At 47.9% G+C, this 18,153-nt stretch overlaps 1 protein-coding gene across 1 annotated transcript in view; it reads left to right on the top strand.

Moving 5' to 3' along the window:
* AHRR (aryl-hydrocarbon receptor repressor) overlaps positions 1–18,153 on the top strand; it is a 79,872-nt gene that overhangs the window by 46,803 nt on the left and 14,916 nt on the right. Inside the window, exon 5 of the mRNA XM_034657123.1 lies at positions 13,452–13,541. Coding sequence (XP_034513014.1) covers positions 13,452–13,541 — 90 coding nt within the window. The remainder of the gene's footprint in view (positions 1–13,451; positions 13,542–18,153) is intronic.

Below are 18,153 nucleotides of genomic sequence, written 5' to 3'. Positions count from 1 at the left end.
CAGGCAGGGCTCAAGGAGGGGAGGGGGTGCTGGCCCACCTTGGGCGGGAGCCCCGGCCTGGGCTGCCCCCTCCAGCTGGCCCTCTCCCTGTCCCATCAGGGGAGGCGGTCCCTGGGCAGCAATAGAACAGAAGATTTCCTCCTTCCACCATTCTCTGCCCCCAAGCCCCAGCCCCTGCCTCACCTTCCCTCTCCAGCCCCCGACGGCTTTTCTGGGGTTCCTCTTGTTATCCTCCTGGGCCTGATTTTGGGGAGGAGGAGCCAGAGCCTGTGCTGGCCAGGAAGCCCTGTGTCCATGTTTGATTGAACAAACTGCCGGGAGGGAATGTGGGTGAAGGCCGGTTGTGTTCTGTGTACTGAGCTGAGGGCTGCCGCAGGATCCTCGGGGAGGGGTCCCAGCAGCTCCCGGCACTCCTGGGCCTGGGGATGGTGACTCATGCGGGGCACTGTCCGGGGGGCCTGGAGGGAGCTGCAGGGAGCCGAGAGCCATGCTGGCATGGTTTCTGGACAAGTTCCAAGACCCGAAAGTACAACAAGCACAGAGACTTCTCACCTTCAGGCCATGGCTCTTCTGAAGAAACACCTACAAACCCACCCTCCCACTGGACCTCACGAGACAGCCTGTCTCCTTCTGTGGCCCCTCCACTTGGTACTTGGCTATATTAAGAGACCAGTCCCCAGAAACACAGGCTGGGAAGAGCAGGCACAAAACCCCAGCAAACTCATGACCAAAACTTGGGGTTGGCTGCTACGGAAAGGGGGCACAGTAGAAATTGACCTGGAGGACAGGGCAGAGCTGTCAGGCATGGGGGCACAGTGTAGGTGTGTGGGGGGGGTCCCAGCCCACTGAGAGGGGACTGGGACTTGGACAGGGGGGCTCTGGTCAGGAGCAAGGGCAGGGGCCACTCCCCACCCCCCACCGCCTGCTCAGGCTGGCCCCCTCAGGTCGACTGGCTTCAGGAGGGGTAATCCCGTGACCACCTCTGTCCCGACTTCTGAAAGATGGGAGTGGGGAGACCAGGGCAATTGCTGGTGTGTTTCTGGGGACCCATGGCAGGTGACAGGCTGTGAACACCGCAATCCTAGAGTGTCCCCCTTATCTTGGTTCCCCTTGTGGCGCAGGCTGTGGCATAGGCCGTGGACCCTGCGACCCTCGAGTGTCCCCCTGTGGCTGCACCTTCTGGTCCCCAGCCTCCTGCTTGCTCTTTGGTGTTTCTGCTCTGATAAATCTGCCTTTGATTATCTTCTGCTGTACCTGCTGGACCCAGTCTTCTGAAGCCCCTTTCAGTTTCTTTCAGGGGTTCGACAGAGCCCTCAGGCCAGGAAGGCAAGCCCCCTAGGACAGCCCCTCCACCTCACCCCCAGGCCCTGCTGCCGGCCTGACGATATGCATGCGGCCTCCCAGGCTGACCTGAGCGCAGTGCCCACCAGCTCGTGCCACTTCTCAACATTGTCTTGCACTGGCCGAAGAGGTTGTGCCCATCCAGTGACCCCCCTGTGGGGTCAGAAGTGCACGGCTCCTGGCCCCATCTCTGCAGATGGATCAGGTGTCTGGGACCTGACCAGGCTTGGCCTCTTTGTGGCTTTTAGGTCATTAGGGACTCTCTACTGTGAACCCCCCACTGTCTATTAGCCCTCTGACCATCCACCATGAGCCCTGACCTTCCACTGTGAACCCCCATCATCTACCATGAGACCCCAGTTGTCCACTGTGAACCTTCCACCATGCACCGTGAACTTCTGACCATTCCCATAAGCCCCTAACCACCCTCAGGCACTGAGTGGGGCTCACTGGGTCCCCCTCACTGCTTAGTGATCAGTGTGTTTACTCTGGCCCTGCTCTGTTGGGGTCTCCTAGGCTTAGACACGTGTGTCGCAGGCCCTGCCCCCACTGAGCTCACAGTCACTGGGAAGGTCCCCAGCAGGTGATTCCAGAACAAGGTGAAGGTCCTGGGCCAACCCCTGGTAGGGAAGCCCGTGGAAGGAGCACAGCAGTGCTGGGCCACGTGTTGTAACTCTTGTTCACTTCGCCATTTTAACGTCTTCATCTGTGAACACTGAGAAATTGCAAACCGGAGTCTCTATGCGAAGTTTTAATGACTACAAGAAGAGACGGCATTTGGGAGGACCTTCGGGCCAGCTCTGGGTCATCCTGGGTTCATAGGGGAGCGGCTAAACCTCTGGGAGCCTGAGAACCTGCCTGCCACCTGGGCTCTGGAGGGCCTGGTGGGAAGCCCCACCGCTTGACTTGTTCCGTCTTGGAGTGTGCCACCCCGGGGGTGTTGGGGATTGCCCACCAGCACCCCAGGCTCACACCCCGACTCCTCCTTAGGACAAGGCGGCCAGCCCCCTCCCAGGTCTATAGGGTTGGCCGTGGTGGCCCTCCTTCCTGACTGTGGTTTTCCGCTGGTGAGGGGTTTATCCCCAAGCCACCCCAGCCCCCCAGCGCTACCCCCTCCTTCCTGCTGCTCCGAAGTGGGGGGTGGGGGACAAAGCAGGCTCGGACTCTCCTGAGTGTAGAGCTGCCCACGTGTGGAGGAAAGATCCAGAACTTGTCCCGAGGCACGCTCTGACCCAGAAGGTCTGGAGTGACCCATGGTAGCCAGGCTGAGGCAGGTGGTCCAGGCTGTGCTCAGAGATTTTGGGGTTCAGAAGGGTGCAACCCTCCAACCATCAGGACCCCCTGGCAAGACGGGCCTGCTTCCTCTAAACGGACCCTCAGGCCCATCAACGGGATTTACTTATTTTTTTTTAAAGATTTTATTTATTTATTTGACAGAGATAGAGACAGCCAGCGAGAGAGGGAACACAAGCCGGGGGAGTGGGAGAGGAAGAAGCAGGCTCATAGCGGAGGAGCCTGATGTGGGGCTCGATCCCACAACGCTGGGATCACGCCCTGAGCCGAAGGCAGACGCTTAACCGCTGTGCCACCCAGGCGCCCCAACAGCATTTACTTACTGATTGTCCCTAACTGGGCTGGCTTTTCATGAAGTAAACTTCATACTAAGATATTTGTACTCAGGAAGTAGATCCGTTTTAAAATATAGGTTTTATTCTCACCTTGAAATCATTTCAGCATTTCTGGTATCAAAATCACATGTCCGGCACAAAATACTGCATTCTGGTTGTAATTGTGATTACCATCAGTAGTAGTAATAGCCAATATTGATTCTACGCTCACTCTATGTGGGGCAGGGCCCATTTAACCCTCATCGGTGGTCACTGCTGTCATTCTCATTTTTCAGATGAGGACACTGAGGCCCAGAGAGGTTACTTCACTTGCCCAAGGCCACAGAGCTGAACAGGCAGCACATGGTTGAGTGTCTTTGAAGCAGCAGCCTTGCACCAGGGAAGGGGAGTACATGTTTGACATCGCAGCCTGCACCCAGTTCTGGGTTCCATCCCCCTGGGCACGGCGAGGCTGGGACGGCTCCAGAGCAGGTGTTCCTGCTGATGGCCCAGAAACCCACCCGCCCTGTCCTGGCACCTCCCCTCCCCTGGTGCCTGCATCAGGAATGTGGCTCCCGTGGCAGAGAAGGCCCAGGGAGCCCAGGGGCAGTGGATTAACCAGAGCGGGGGCCCCAGCTAGACTGAGGAGGCCTGAGGGCCCACGCCTGCCTCCATCTCTGTGGTCCTGCCATGGTCAGCCAACTGCATCTTTCAAGAACCGTTTTCAAGTGCCGTTGCAGCTTCGTGGCAGAAATTCAAGGCTGAGTTTACTGTTTGTGGGATCTATAAACAGCCAGTCATTCCGCTCCCTGAGCAGGAACGTGCCTCGCACGCACACAGGCCCCATGGAGAGGCTGCGAGTGATCTGGCTCCAGCAAGGCCCAGCAGCTGCCCGGTGCCCCCTCGCTCGCGTGACTAGTGACTAGCGGGCTTGGCCTTGTGTTGTTGCTCTGTAACCATGGCGACGGCTCTCAGGGGAGTGCGCAGCTCCCCTCGTCCCTTTATTCCAGGGAGGAGCAATGAGGGGCCCTTTAGAATTTTTGTTCCTCTGCTCTGACCTTGAGAAAATGATCTTTGAAGTACTTGCTGGCTATGTTTTCTGCCACGGGACTGGACGAGCTCAGGATATTCAAAGGGTTTGCCAAAGGAAGTCCTGGGTTTTTCAGACGTTTGCCTTTATCCCCTCAGAGGGGCTGCGGGTGGTGGCAGTGTCTGGCAAGGCCAGCAGAGTGGGAGGCGCTGGCCCCGCTGCCTCCCTGAGTGGCAGGTGCACGTTTCGTGACTTTCAGCAGCTGAACAGAGATGTGATTTTTTTTCCCCTGTAAAAAAAAGTTCAGTCTTAAGTTTGGGACCGAATCCTTTTTTCCACTTGGAAAAGTGACCTCATTTTCCATGTACCATGTTTAAAAAAACACAAAACTCTTGTAGGATTTAAAAGAGACCGGGAGAAAACAAACGTTGGCGATGCATATTTGAAAGACGGTCCCACATGTGTAAAAGTATTTGGCATGATGATTCTGGACCAGAATGTCAATCTGATATTGAATCCATATGACTCGGCAAATAGTGTTTTATGGTCTTTTTCCTTTTTTTTTTTTTTTCCAAATTTCTGCCTTGTGAGTTAAAATTAAGGTTGTTTTTGGTTGTGACTAATCTCATAAAATCTTTTTTAAGAAGGCATTTTATATACTGCAGCCTCAAACCGTCCTTTGTCTCTGAACAGTTATTAGGGGGCATCCCCATGTGCTGCAGCCTCTGCACTGGGAAAAGCCGTTCAGGGAGCTGGCCGAGCAGCGGGTGCCCCTCTTCCTCTCTGGCTGCTCTGCGGGGGTGAGGGGGGCTGAAGACCATGCACTCCCTGCCTGCCCATAGTCAGCATCACCAGCACCGTGTGGCAGTTGGTCTGACTGCCCACCCTTGAGCATGTCACCGACCTTGCGGCCTGCTGATGACTTAGGTTCACCTTGTGGTGGTGACAGCAAGGAGTTGCTCTGATAGTCCATCAGCAGAATTGATGCCCTTCTTCTCACAACCCCTCAGTGGACACCAGTGTGTCCCCACCCACCTCTGTCCAAATCCCAAGGGTGGGGCTGCACGGGCATCTGTGGTTGGGTGCTCCCGTCCTGGGATGCTGCGCCGCCATCAGTGAAGTGTGAGCCGCGGTGGTGACAGTGCCCTGGTTTGTCCAAGTGTCCCTGTCACTGCATGGGAAGTGGGTGGTACCAGCCTGTTCTCCCTGCCGCCGTCCCTGAAGCCCACCATTCCCCATGGGCACAAGTCCCCAGGGCCTCAACACCACCTGCCCTGCTTGAGCATGGGGCAGGAGGGAGGCGGGGTCACACCCAGACAGAAAGGAGCTCCAGCACTTCCGAGTTGAAGGGGGGACAGTGGGTGCCAGGTGCCCTCTTTCGTCTTAGCAAGACTCCCACCTATGCAGGACGGCAGCGTGTCTAAATGTCATCACATGCTTCCATATCTCTTTTATCTCAGGCAGGGAAGGCAGGACTTTTGATAAATGATATAAACAAATCCCATATGTTTATAGATGCCCTCGCCAAATACTACGTGTCTGAGATCAGAGGCACCGGGGCGAGGGGGGCGGGATTTAGGCCTATTTACAAACTCTCGTATAGCCCCCTAGGATGAGATCCAGGCAAATACTGGACTTTCCATTCACCACTCGAAGGTGTTAGGAGAGTGGGACCAGACGCTTTTCTCTGGAGCTGCCCAGGTATTAAAATGGCAAATAATGCAGTTTGTTTGACTCCTGGAGACGTTCTGCCAGACACCTATGTTGTATGAGGTCAGTTTCCTATTCTTTAGAAGTACGTTGGGATTCAGGGGTGGGGGGGTTGCAAGGAAATGGACCATTTCAATCCGTGGCCACAGCTGGGGGGCTGCATGAGGCTGGGGTTTCTTGCCCAGAAAACTCAGCATGAATTCTGAGTCCTGTCGTGAAGTCATTGCCCTGGTTTTGCATCTCTACATCAGGGAATTGTCTAAAATTCTGAAGCTTTCAAGTCATGGAGGAGCCAAGCCACTGTAGGGTTATCAGAAAGGGTAGTTTTGCATCAGAAATCTTATCCTGACTGCCTATGAGCACCTAGCTTCTCAAGGGCTTTTTGGACTGGTTTTGAATCTCACTTCTTCCCTCTTGAATAAGACCTCTGGCGAGTGTTCATTTTACACTTTCATGAGTGCTGTGACTTTCCTTCGGTGGCTGAATGTGTGGCTTTGCCGCAGAGCGGGCTCTGCATGCAGCTGGAAGGCTTCGTCCTTTGCCCTGAGGGTTTTCCCGGGAACTGTGTGTGGTGTGGTACCATCTTTGGGAAGAACACACCAGCTCAGGTCAGCAGGTGCGTTTCCCACGCCTCTACCCCCAACAGAGAAAACACATCTGAAACAACAGTTGCACTGTACTTTGAAAGGAAGAAAGCAGAAAATCTAGAACAAAATTATCTGAAAACAAAGTAGGGAGCAAACAAAAAAGACAAGGCGTCACCCAGAGGACACATTCACCGTGGACAGGTTCTGTGTGGCTCCGTGAGAGAGAGGCCTGACCACAGCCCCACAGAGTCTGGCAGCTTAGGACCTGTGCAGGGTTCATGATGTTGGGAGTCTCTGGCCCCTTTCATGGCCGGCTCCGTCCTTCTGCAGTCCAACTACCTACATTCATGTAGGAGCGTGAGTGGGCAGAGCAGGGAGGCTCCCCAGAGCCCAGCTTTTGCCCTGTGGCATCTGGGAGTGGGTACGTGTGACGTTACTCTGAACAAAGTCACGTTGCACTGGTGAGCGAGAGCAGAGCTGGGGGGGGTGTCTGCTCCACTTGTTTCTACAAGTAAGTTTTAGGAAACCTCTAAGGAACAGAAAATACCAAGTTCCCCAAGCCATTGCAGAGCACAGAATGGGAGGAGAGGGTAGGCGGTTAATTCTGCAAGGTCAGGAAACCCTGCACTGAAGCCTGATGAAGGGTGCAAAGGAAGAATCGGCTGGTCTGCTCGTGACACTGGATGAAAGAACTCTAAGTAGAGCAATAGTGAATTGACTCTGTATGTGTCATAAAAGAATGAGCCACGGTGGCCGTGGGAATAAGGTGATGTTCACATCGACTCCCCAACTCAGCAACCTGAAGGGGAAAAAATCCCCTTGGGGTTGATTCTCCAGCCCTGACCAGACAGACCAACAAAAAGCAGTAATAAACGGTTGACAGAGCATCATTTATTGAAAAGCCCGTCTTTGTCCCAGTGGGTTGGGATGATGCCTGCTTCCTATGCCACATTTCCATTTGAGCTGGGGCCTGTTTCTGGACTCCCTGCGCCATCCATGACCTACCTGCCCACAGGAGCACAACACCAGCTGTTGTGACTACAGAGGTCGGCAGCCACCCTCCCTGCTTTTCCTGTGTTCTGTAGGTCTTAGTGCATGTTTACCTCCCATACTTAGCATCAACTTGCTCGCTCCATAAACAGTGGGGCACAGATGGGGCTGCAGTCTGCTGATGGGCTCACCTGTTCAGAATGGGCATCTGCCCAATGCTGAATCACCCCCAGGAACAAAGGGTGTCTTTCCATTTGTTCAAATATAATTTTGTGTCTCAAGATGTTTTAAAGTTTTCTTCCCATGGGTTTTACACATTTCTTGTTATTTATAAAGCACCTGGATTAAAAAAAAAAAGTACTTGGATCTTCTTTGATACGTTTGTAAATGAGGTCTTCTCTCTCATCACACCCTCTAATTCAGTCATTTTTCTAATATAAAGTATGCAAAGATTATTGAAAATATGTATTTAATTTTATATCCTGCCTCCTTGCTAAATTCTTTTTTTTTTTTTTATCATTGGCTTTCTAAGGTTTTCCAGAAAAATAGTGAGATCATCTGTAAACAGACACCATTTTACTTTTCCCAGTTCTTACACCCCCTGTTGGTTTCTCTTGTCTTACTGCAACAGCTCCATTCCATCCACTGTAGGACGGGAGTCAGCCTACATTTTCTTTAAAAGACCAGAGGGTAAATATTTTCAGCTTAAGTCACAACCACTCAGTCCTGCTGTTGTAGTGCAAGGGTGGCCACAAACAATAAGTAATGATTGGGCTGGCTGTGTTCCAGTAAAAGTTTATTTACAAAATCAAGTGGCAGGCCGTATTAAGGGCCATAGTTTGCACACGCTGGCATGGGAGATCATGGGTATCTTTGCCTTGCTTCCTGATCTTGCTGGAAACACACAGAATATTTTCCCACTAAGTAAGTTGGTGCCTTAGGAATAACACACACACACACTATCATGTTAAGAATGTACCTATAATTCCCATTTTCATAAGAGTTTTTATAAAGAATAAGCGTTGAATATTGTGGAAACCTCTTTTACCATCTATGGAGATAATTATAAGACTTTACCCCTTAGACCTATAAATGTGGTGTATTATGCTAACGGATTTCCTCATATTGAGTCAACCTTGCATTCCTGGAATAAATCCACTTGTTCATGTGTATCATATTTCCTTAATGTGAAATTGGAGTCTGTTGGCTAATATTTTATTTCTACATTCTCATTAATAATGAAAGGTCTGTAATTTTATTTTTATTGTACTTTCCTTATCAGAGTTAAGTGTCAATGTTATATATCTAAAAATAATTTAAAAATTTCCCTCATTTTCTATGTTCTGGGACAATTTATGGGGCATTGATGTGATGTGATCTTTAACACTGGGTGGAATTACATTTTAAAGCCATCTGGGCCTAGTACATTTTTGTGGGCTGGCTCCTTCGTAACTTCTGTTTCTTCTACAGAAATCAATTGTTTAGGGTTTCTGTCTCTAATGGGTCCATTCTGGTAAATTATATTTTCCTAGGAGAACATATACTTATTTAGGTTTTCAAATTTATTTGTATAGAGGTCCTTCTCCTACTTTCATTTAATTTGTTCCCCTCTACCACTACCGGGGAACTGCTTTCTGGTATCTATCCCCTTGATTCGTTTGGCCTACTCTTGGGCTCCATATAAATAGACGCACAGGCCCCACGATCAGCAGGGTGCTCTTTTTCTCTGTGTGAAACTTCCACATTTGGGTTATTCTGCAGTGCCTGCTCTAGTTGGTAGATGCTGAGTTATTTCCAGGACTATTGTGAGTAAAGCCACTATGAACATTCTCGTTTGGGTGTTTTTTGTGAACACACCCATTTCACTTGGGTAAGCACTAAGAATGGAATTTCTGGTCATAGGAGAAATGCACGTTCATGTTTATGAGGAATCGCAAAATCGTTTCCCAATGTGATTGTCGCATTTTATGTTCTTACCGGTGCTGCTTCATACCCTCACCAACATTTAGTGTTGTCTGTTTTCTTGACTGTAACCATCCCAGTGTGTATGAAATGCTATCTTAATGTGATTTTCCTTTGCATTTCCCTGATGACTAATGATATGGATGAATTTTCATCTGCAGGCAGGCCATTCTTCCATCTCCTTAGTAAAGTATCTGTTCAAGTCTTTTGCCCATTTTTAAAAATTGGGTTGTTCATCTTTTTACTATTGGTTTATGGAAATTCTTTATTTATTCTGGATAAAGCCCTTTGTCAATATACTGTGAATATTGTTTTCTCGGTCTGTGGCTTGTCTTTTTCATTTTTAAATAGTGTCTTTTAATAAAGCCCAATTTATCAGTTTTCCATGAAGGACTAGTGTTTTTGTGTCCTATCCAAATCTGCCTATTTCCAACTTAGGAAGACATTTTGTTTTCTTCTAGAAACTTTATGATTATGGGGTTTTATCTTTAGGCCTAAGCTATGTCTTGAATTAATTTTTGTGGAATTAGATAGGAGTCAGTGTTCATTTTTTCCACATCAACAAGCAGCTGTCCCAGACTCATTAACGCCATGTTGACCTGGTTACCACAGCTTTATGCTAAGTCATGAAGTCTGCATAAGTTCTGAAATTTTGTTCTTCCTTAACATGGTTGCTTTGGTAAATTGGGCCCTTAGCACATACAAACTTTAGAATCAGCTTGACAGTTTCTGCTGAGAGAAGAAATCCTCCTGAGATTGGGAATGGGATGGTATCACATCTACAGATTGATTTAGGGAACTGGACTCTACCTGAATGGGGTCTTTCAATCCAGGAACATTGCATATCTCTTGGATTATTTGGGCCCTGCAGATCTTTTATTAGATTTATTCCTAGTCATTTTATGTTTTTTGATCTGCAACTGGAGTTTTCTTTGTGGGAAGGTTTTGATTACAAATTCAACTTGCTTAGGGGTGCCTGGGTAGCCCAGTCAGTTCAGCATCTGACGTCGGCTCTGGTCATGATCTCACGATCCTGGGTTCAAGCCCCGAGTTGGAATCCACACTCAGCAGGGAGTCTGCTTGTCCCTTTCCCTCTGCCCCTCACCGTCTCATTCCCCCTGCTCATGCTCTCTCTCTCTGAAATAAATAAATAAAATCTTTTAAAAAAACAAATTCAATTTGTTTAATAGATATTGGGCTATTTAGATTTTCTAGTTGTTCCTTTTTTTGAGAGAGAGAGAGCGAGCGAGTGAGCATGCATGGCGGTGGGGGGCGGGCAGAGGGGGAGAAAGAGAGAGAGAGAATCTCAAGCAGGCTCCATGCCCAGCGTGGAATCCCATGCAGGGCTCCATTTCATGACCCTGAGATCATGACCTGAGCCAAAATCAAGAGTTGGATGCTTAACTGACTGAGCGACCCAGGTGCTCCGTCTAGTTGTTCTTATATCACTTTTGTTAGTGTGTTTCAGGAAATTTGTCCATTTCATTTAAATTGCTTAATTTATTGAATTTCATTCTTAATATTTTCTTACTGCCCTTTTAATGGCTGTAGATCTGTAATGATTTTAAATCTCTGATGTCAGTAATTTGTATTTTTCTTGATCAAATTTGCTAGGGGTTTATCAATTTATTAATCTTTTCAAAAAGCCGAATTTGACTTTCTTGATGATGTTTATAATTTGACAGTTTTAAACAATATCATTGATTTTTTCACTCCTGTTTTTATTTTTTCTTCCACTTACATTGGATTTAATTGCCTTTCCCGCCCCCCTAGTTTCATAAGGAGAAACTGTACACTTTCTTCCTTTCATACTCACTGGGACTTAGTACTGTCTTTTCTGCTAATATGTACTTGGAAGTTACCAGCTCCCTGTGTTCTCATCATGACAAGGGCATGAATTTGTGTAGTTTTACATAAATTTGTGTTGTTTTCCATCATTTATCAGTAAGGGTATTTGGGTTTAAGTGGCTGCCGTTTTCCTAGAATGCCTAGAAATCTTCAATCTCAGTAATTTAAAAGCTCTTAGAAATTGATATTTATAAACCCTAACAGAAAAATTAGCACATGATATGCACAGGCAGTTTACCAAAGAAGAACTACAGGTTAACAATGAGTGTATGAGATCTCCTTAATATCAATCTCATTAAAAGTTAAAGAAATGAAAATTATAATAATGGTAAAAAATTTATCACTAAACAAATTGGTAAAAATTTAAAAAGAAAGAAAGAAAAAGTATCCCACATGGTCAATAATTAAGGGAAATGAGTATTGTGATACATTGCTAATAACCACAAACTTATAGAGGTTAATTTAGCCTCTAAATGTCTGTATTTTATTTATTTTATTTTATTTTATTTATTTTTTTAAAGATTTTATTTATTTATTTGACAGAGATAGAGACAGCCAGTGAGAGAGGGAACACAAGCAGGGGGAGTGGGAGAGGAAGAAGCAGGCTCCTAGCAGAGGAGCCTGATGTGGGGCTCGATCCCAGAACGCGGGGATCACGCCCTGGGCCGAAGGCAGACGCTTAAGGACTGAGCCACCCAGGCGCCCCTAAATGTCTGTATTTTAAAGACACAAATTGAAATATTTATGAACTGCACTGTCCGGGTGCCTCCCTCACCTCCAGTTTCCACGCTGACCAAGTCGAGTTAGAACCGCCCACCCTGGGGAGGTGACGTGGGATTGAATGAGCTGCTTCACGTCGAGCACCTGGCACTCATGAGGACCTACATAGCACGAATGTCATTTTCTTTATCATGATGATGATGGTGAGGAGTAGGAAGAAGATAATAGATGGTTGGATAGACAGGTGGGTGAAATGCTCATTCATGCAATCCAGTGGCTGTGCTCCCCTGGGCACCTTGACTACTGGTGGTTCTGGGAAGCCACGGCAGGATGGGGCTGCAAAACTTGCTTTTCAAATAAAGACTTGAAGTCAGGCACAACACAGCCACATGCCCTAATTTTCTACACACACACACACACACAAAAGTTATGGATACAACTGAGATTTAATAATCATAAAAATATTATGAATAACATACACTAACAAATTAAAAATCAAGAGGAAATGGATGCACTGCTAGACAGTATTTTAAGAAGCTATAATTGATATAAGAAAAAAATTAAAAAACCTGGATACACTAACAACCATTACATAAATTGACATGGTGCTAAAATCTGCCTCTTTTCACTTGCCCTCTCCCCAAAATGCGCCCAAGCTGGATGCTCTTGGAAGTGAAACCAAACTTTCAAAGAGCAGGTTATCCTTGCCTTAAAAAAGTGTGTTCAGGAAATGGGAAACAGAGAGAGGGGTCTGACTCATTTCTGGTGATCCTGACACCAAAATAAGGAGAGATGCTCATAGGCTAGCTTTTCCTTAAATACAGATGAATATCTCCTAGAGTGAAATGAGTCAATCCCAAGAATGTATTTAAAATTATGATAAGGCTTACCGCATAATACACAAGAATGATTCATCATCAGAAACCGATCAACAAATTTGCCACAATAGACAAAATAAATTTTATGTGATTATTTCAGTAGATGTAGAAATAGCACTTGATGGGGGCGCCTGGGTGGCTCAGTCTTTAAGCGTCTGCCTTTGGCTCAGAGCGTGATCCTGGTGTTATGGGATCGAGCCCCACATCGGGCTCCTCCACTGGGAGCCTGCTTCTTCCTCTCCCGCTCCCCCTGCTTGTGTTCCCTCTCTCACTGGCTGTCTCTCTCTCTCTGTCAAATAAACAAATAAAATCTTTAAAAAAAGAAAAGAGAAGAAAAGAAAAGAAATAGCACTTGATGGAGTTCAACACTTTTTCATGTTAAAAACTCTTAGGAAAACCAGAACATAGGCTGGAAGAAAGTGCGTGAACAGGGGAAGTCCACAAGGTTCCTGTCACGTCTCAGATACTGGTAGAGTCTCATCTCCTCATGAAGAAAGTTTTATTTTGTAAAACACAAGTTTTATAATCACTAGAAAAAGAAGAACACAGTCTTGAGGCTTATAAACCATGACCAAGTTCCCCTGTCATCTGCTAACTTGGGACCTGTTGCAAAATAGTCATAAATAAATTAAAAGTGAGTGTTTCTGGAGGTTATGAATACAGACTACAAAAACAAGAGAAATAGTTGACAATGCAGTAAAAACAATGCTTGCACTTTCTCATTGTGAGGATTTTGAGAATGTATGCTGGAGCCAATTCGAGTTCTTGTCTCTTCTAGTCTCTCGATGGCTTTGCCCTGGTCGTGAGTGCGGAAGGCATGATATTTTATGCTTCAGCAACAATCGTGGACTATCTGGGCTTCCACCAGGTAAACACAGCTCTTCGACCTGCTCTGCAGTGGGTCCCACTGTCTTGCACGTGCTTACTGTCTTCCAGCCTTACACGTCTGCAAAATCAGGCTTTTCTTATCACAGAGCTTTTATCAGGTAAGGATTTTCATACCCCAGCTTTGTCTAGGGCTTGGGGTTATACAAGAGATATGACATTGTCCAGGGTGTCACAAGCTTACAGGGCAGTGAATTTTGCTGGCTGTGCCCTCACCATGCATCTCACATTCAGGTGAGGGGCTGGTGAGCACCAAGACGCCTCTCCTTACTGTAGCATCACTGTCTGGAACCCCAGATTTGGGGCACATGCAGGAAATAGCATGTTCTGAAAATGCCCTTATTGATTCACAGATGATTCATTTGGTCCGTTACCCCAGGCCTGCCCAGGCTGGATGATTCTAGACATTGGGGCAGGGTTCCGGGGTTGAGACCCATCAAACACTGGGATCCTCCTCCAAGAAAAGGTGCAATAAGACCCCCCACCCATGGCCCAGGGAGGGCAAAGGAAAAGAAGTTGCTCATGAGGAATCCAAAGCTCGAGCGTGAGGTCCAAATCCAAATTCACACTCTTGCATAGTGCAGGCCCCCGAGTCCAGAGCTAGTGGTGGACAAATGAGATCGCAGGGCCCCAGGGAAACATGAATGTGACCCTTCAGCAGCAGGGCCACAGCCATTCCCATAAAAATATGCCCTCTGAAGAGGGTTCACCATGTAAAATTATGAACACGCTCCATTCAACATACAAATAGGCAAATTAGAGAAAGAGCAAAATAGAACTTCGAAAAATGAGGCATACAGTGTCTGTCAGTCAGGGTCCAGTTTGGAGGCAGAAACTGAGAAGTGATTTGAATAGCTTAATATAAAGGATTGATGCAAATTTAGTATAAAGAATCATTAACTAGTAACACAGGAGCACAGAGGATGGAGGGCCTACAGAGCCCACAGGAGGCTGGGCGCTCCAAAGGAGCACATTCTGGAGACACCTCATTGGTGAGGGTGAGGCCATGGCCCCTGGGTGATGGAGCGGTCACGGAGGTGCCCCAGGCCAGGGCTAGCCAGCGGGAAACCGCCCACTGGGACGCTGACCAGACTCTCGGGGAGGCTACCCATGGCAGGCAGTCCTGGGCTGGGTGTGGCTGACACTCGAGGGGCCCTCCTACGGTGCCGGGAGTACCTTTGCCAGCAGAGGGGAAATGTGTGCAGGATCTGGCATCAGAGCCAAGTGATGAATGAAGCTGAGAGGCAGTACGTGGAGTTAATAACAAAAATCTCACTGGATGGGTGGAAGAGCCAGGGGGTGCCCAGAAGCAAAGGGTGGTGGAAGCCAAGATCAGAGAATGTGGGTCCCTGACACATGTGAAAATTCAAGTTGACCTGAGGCCCCTGAAGCTGACTGGAGCATTTGATCTAATTTCCATGAAAACTGTCACTTTGATTCATTTCCAAAACTGAAGTGGCTGCCATGGTACAGATGATTCTGCGAAGCAATTCCTCTTACACCCACCTCTACATTTGCTTTCCTACCACCTGAACCCAGGACCAAATGGCTGACACACCCCATCCTGATCAGGCCTCTTCCCTGCCACTGGCTCTTCCACAAGACATCCCGGGGCGACAGCCGACCACGTGGCCTGGGTCAGCCCCTGCAGCGCATGGAGGTGTGGCCCCGGCAAGGACCCCACAGATGGGGCCAGCGAGTGGCGAGTAGATGAAGTGTGGTGGGCGTGACCACCAAGAGGCAGTCCCAGGGCTGCCCTGTCAGACCAGGGGGTGGATCCTCAGCTCTGCTCTCTCTCAGCCTCCTTTTCCTCCTCCACGTACAGAGCACGGGGCGGAGCATTAGCCGCCCGATGACACTCAGGGGGAAGGGTCCCCACCACCAGCCCTGCCGCAGGGGAGGCTGCCCGTTGGCTGCTCTGGCAGTGGGTGATGGGAGGGCTCCACCACTGTGTCCTTGTGTCCGTCTCCACCTCCTGAAGACATGTGGGGCAGGTGTCAGGAGGTTTGAAGTGGTGGGGAATGCATAGCCCACCCCAGAGAGATGAGCACCTGTAGTGGTGGCGGCCTGAGGCCCTTCCTCCCCACTTCAGCCTTCTGCACGTGCTCTCAGGGTTGCCGAGTTTGCACGGCTCTCTGGCCATAGGGCCCCCGCTCGGGCCCCCGCTCGGGCCCCCGCTCGGGCCCCCTGATGTCCGGCGCCAGGCTGTGGACACGATGTGATTCCAGCCCCCAAATGATGAAGCCTTTGTTTTTGTTTCCTTGATTGCATGTGCAGGGTCTAAATCTAGGAAAACATGGTCTGGTCTGCCTTTTCCATGCTCAGAATTCCCTTCAGCTCCTATCAGTGTCTGCTGAATTGCCCTGTGAATTCTCCAGACACACCCAGAGCTGCCTGCCTCAGGCCATAATCCAGAGGTGGCTTTGGTGATAAATGCAAGTGTCCTGAGGAGCAGCTTTGGTCCAAGGTCTGAACGTACTCCCTGGATTCTCTGTTTTATTAGAGCTTGATTATTTTCCACCAAGTGTTAGATATAAAATAAAGTTTTGCCTTTTATTATAAGGAAATTGTTTCGAAATGCCATTAAATCAGGCATTGCCTCTGTGCAAAATATTTCAGGAAAATATTAGAATAGCTTTGTGCTGTTGTGAACTTCTTGTGCAAAATACTTAACAAAACTCAGGAAACAATTATTTTAGTATGTTCAGGTTCAGGAGTCTTTGTGATGAACAAGGAGGTTTTAGATGTATATTTTAGTTGCCGTTGACATTTATTGATTCAGGAGGTAGTCCATTCTCTCAAAGGCCGGCAGTTGGGGGAAAGCTGTCCCCATGTGAACCAGGGTGAGGGCACTGGGGCAGTTAGGAGTCCCACAGGCTAGGTAACAGATGTGTACGCAATTTGCACAAAAAGTAAGGATGACAACTGCTGGAATGGGGTTTGTAAAAATTGGTAATGATTCTATTCTTAACTCCATAAATGATGGTTTAGAGCTAAAATAAAGGCTGGCTTTACTTGATCAAAGCTGTGTTTGTTTTTCCACTATTTGTTTTTTGCCCCACTATTTGAACAATTACTATATTACTCTCTCCACTCCTTGTCACATTTCCCCACTGTTTATTTTTCTTGACCTTGCTTTGTAGGGAGCAGACTCTGGGAGATTAAGGGAGACTAAGGGCAATCAGACATGCCACACTAATTATTACACCTTTATTCCCCCAACCTGAGAAGTATTCATATTTGATATGTCTTCGAATTTGTCTGAGTCAGAAATATCTTTTCCAGTTTTATTATGACCCCCCCAGTTGGTCTGTCTCCTGTTTCAGTTAAGCCACAGACCCCCATCTTGCATGTTAATTGCACACATCCCTTCCATTAACTAAGGTGTGGAGAAACGTGAACAGAGCATCCAGGAACACCCACCTCCTAGGATTCTACAAAAGTGTAGGGTCACCTACTAAAGTTCACAAGAGAATAACTGAATGACAGTGTCTGTTTATTAACTCGCCATGGGAACTATGACTGCCCAGTGCTCAGAGGTCATCATGGTCTTTGCCTTTCATCAAAATGCCATCCATCTACAGCAGGATAGAAGAACCCTGAATTCCCAGTAATGAGTCAATCAAGTGGTATGCAGTACCTCACACAGAAAATAGAAAACATTATTTATAGAATTTAAAGAAGAACCAAACAGAAGGATATGCCATATTCGTGAACTGGAGGGCTCCAATTATCATTATAAAGATGTCAGATCATGTTATAGAGGTAATGACATACAAACCGAGCAGCTTTTCTAGGTGGAAAAGGACAAGGTTTTGGGAATTCAGAGAGCTGTGACTATCCAGGACCATCCAGAGAGGGCAAGGGGACAAGAGTGGTGATTACTGGGGACTTACATGCTGGACACAAGACTTCCTGTAAAACCCAGTTGCTGGGACAGCGTGGGATTGGCACACAGGTTGATGAACAGACTCACAGGACGGAACTGGAAGCTCAGGGCAGACACATGTGCACGGGCGTGGGATTTATAACAAAGGGGGCACTTCCCGGTGCTGGGGAAATGGTGGTCTCATCAACAAATGGAGTTGGATGAACAGGATCCATGTGGAAAAGAAACAAATCCTGTAAATATCCAGTAAATATCAGGTGATGGAAGAAGTTTCTAGAAGCTTCAGGATCAAGTTAGGAGATTGGTGAGGAATGATGAGGGCAAGACCCCACCCATGAGGAAAGACTGATGAATCGGCTGCATTAGCTCCACTAGGAGAGCAGGAAGGCAGGCCAAGGAGTGATGATGTTGGCTGTGGAGCCCACCCAGTAGGGGACCCATGTCCAGAGCAGATGAAGAACAGAAAAATCAGCAAGATAGCTCAATGGAACTGGGAGAAGGACAAAAAAAAGGCAACAGACACACACCCACATGACATGTGGCACACGCACACATTTGTGCCTGAAGACCAATAAATACGTGAGAAGATGCACAGTTTCATTGGGCTTTATGACATGCAGGTTAAAACCACAGTGAGAAATGGTGACACATGCACCACGGCGGCTCAGATAAAGAAGGCTGGGAATGTTAATGTCAGCCAGAATGT

This window comes from Ailuropoda melanoleuca, chromosome 3 (genome assembly GCF_002007445.2).
Source record: "Ailuropoda melanoleuca isolate Jingjing chromosome 3, ASM200744v2, whole genome shotgun sequence".
Taxonomy (NCBI): domain Eukaryota; kingdom Metazoa; phylum Chordata; class Mammalia; order Carnivora; family Ursidae; genus Ailuropoda; species Ailuropoda melanoleuca.
This window is presented reverse-complemented; position numbering and strand designations above follow the sequence as displayed.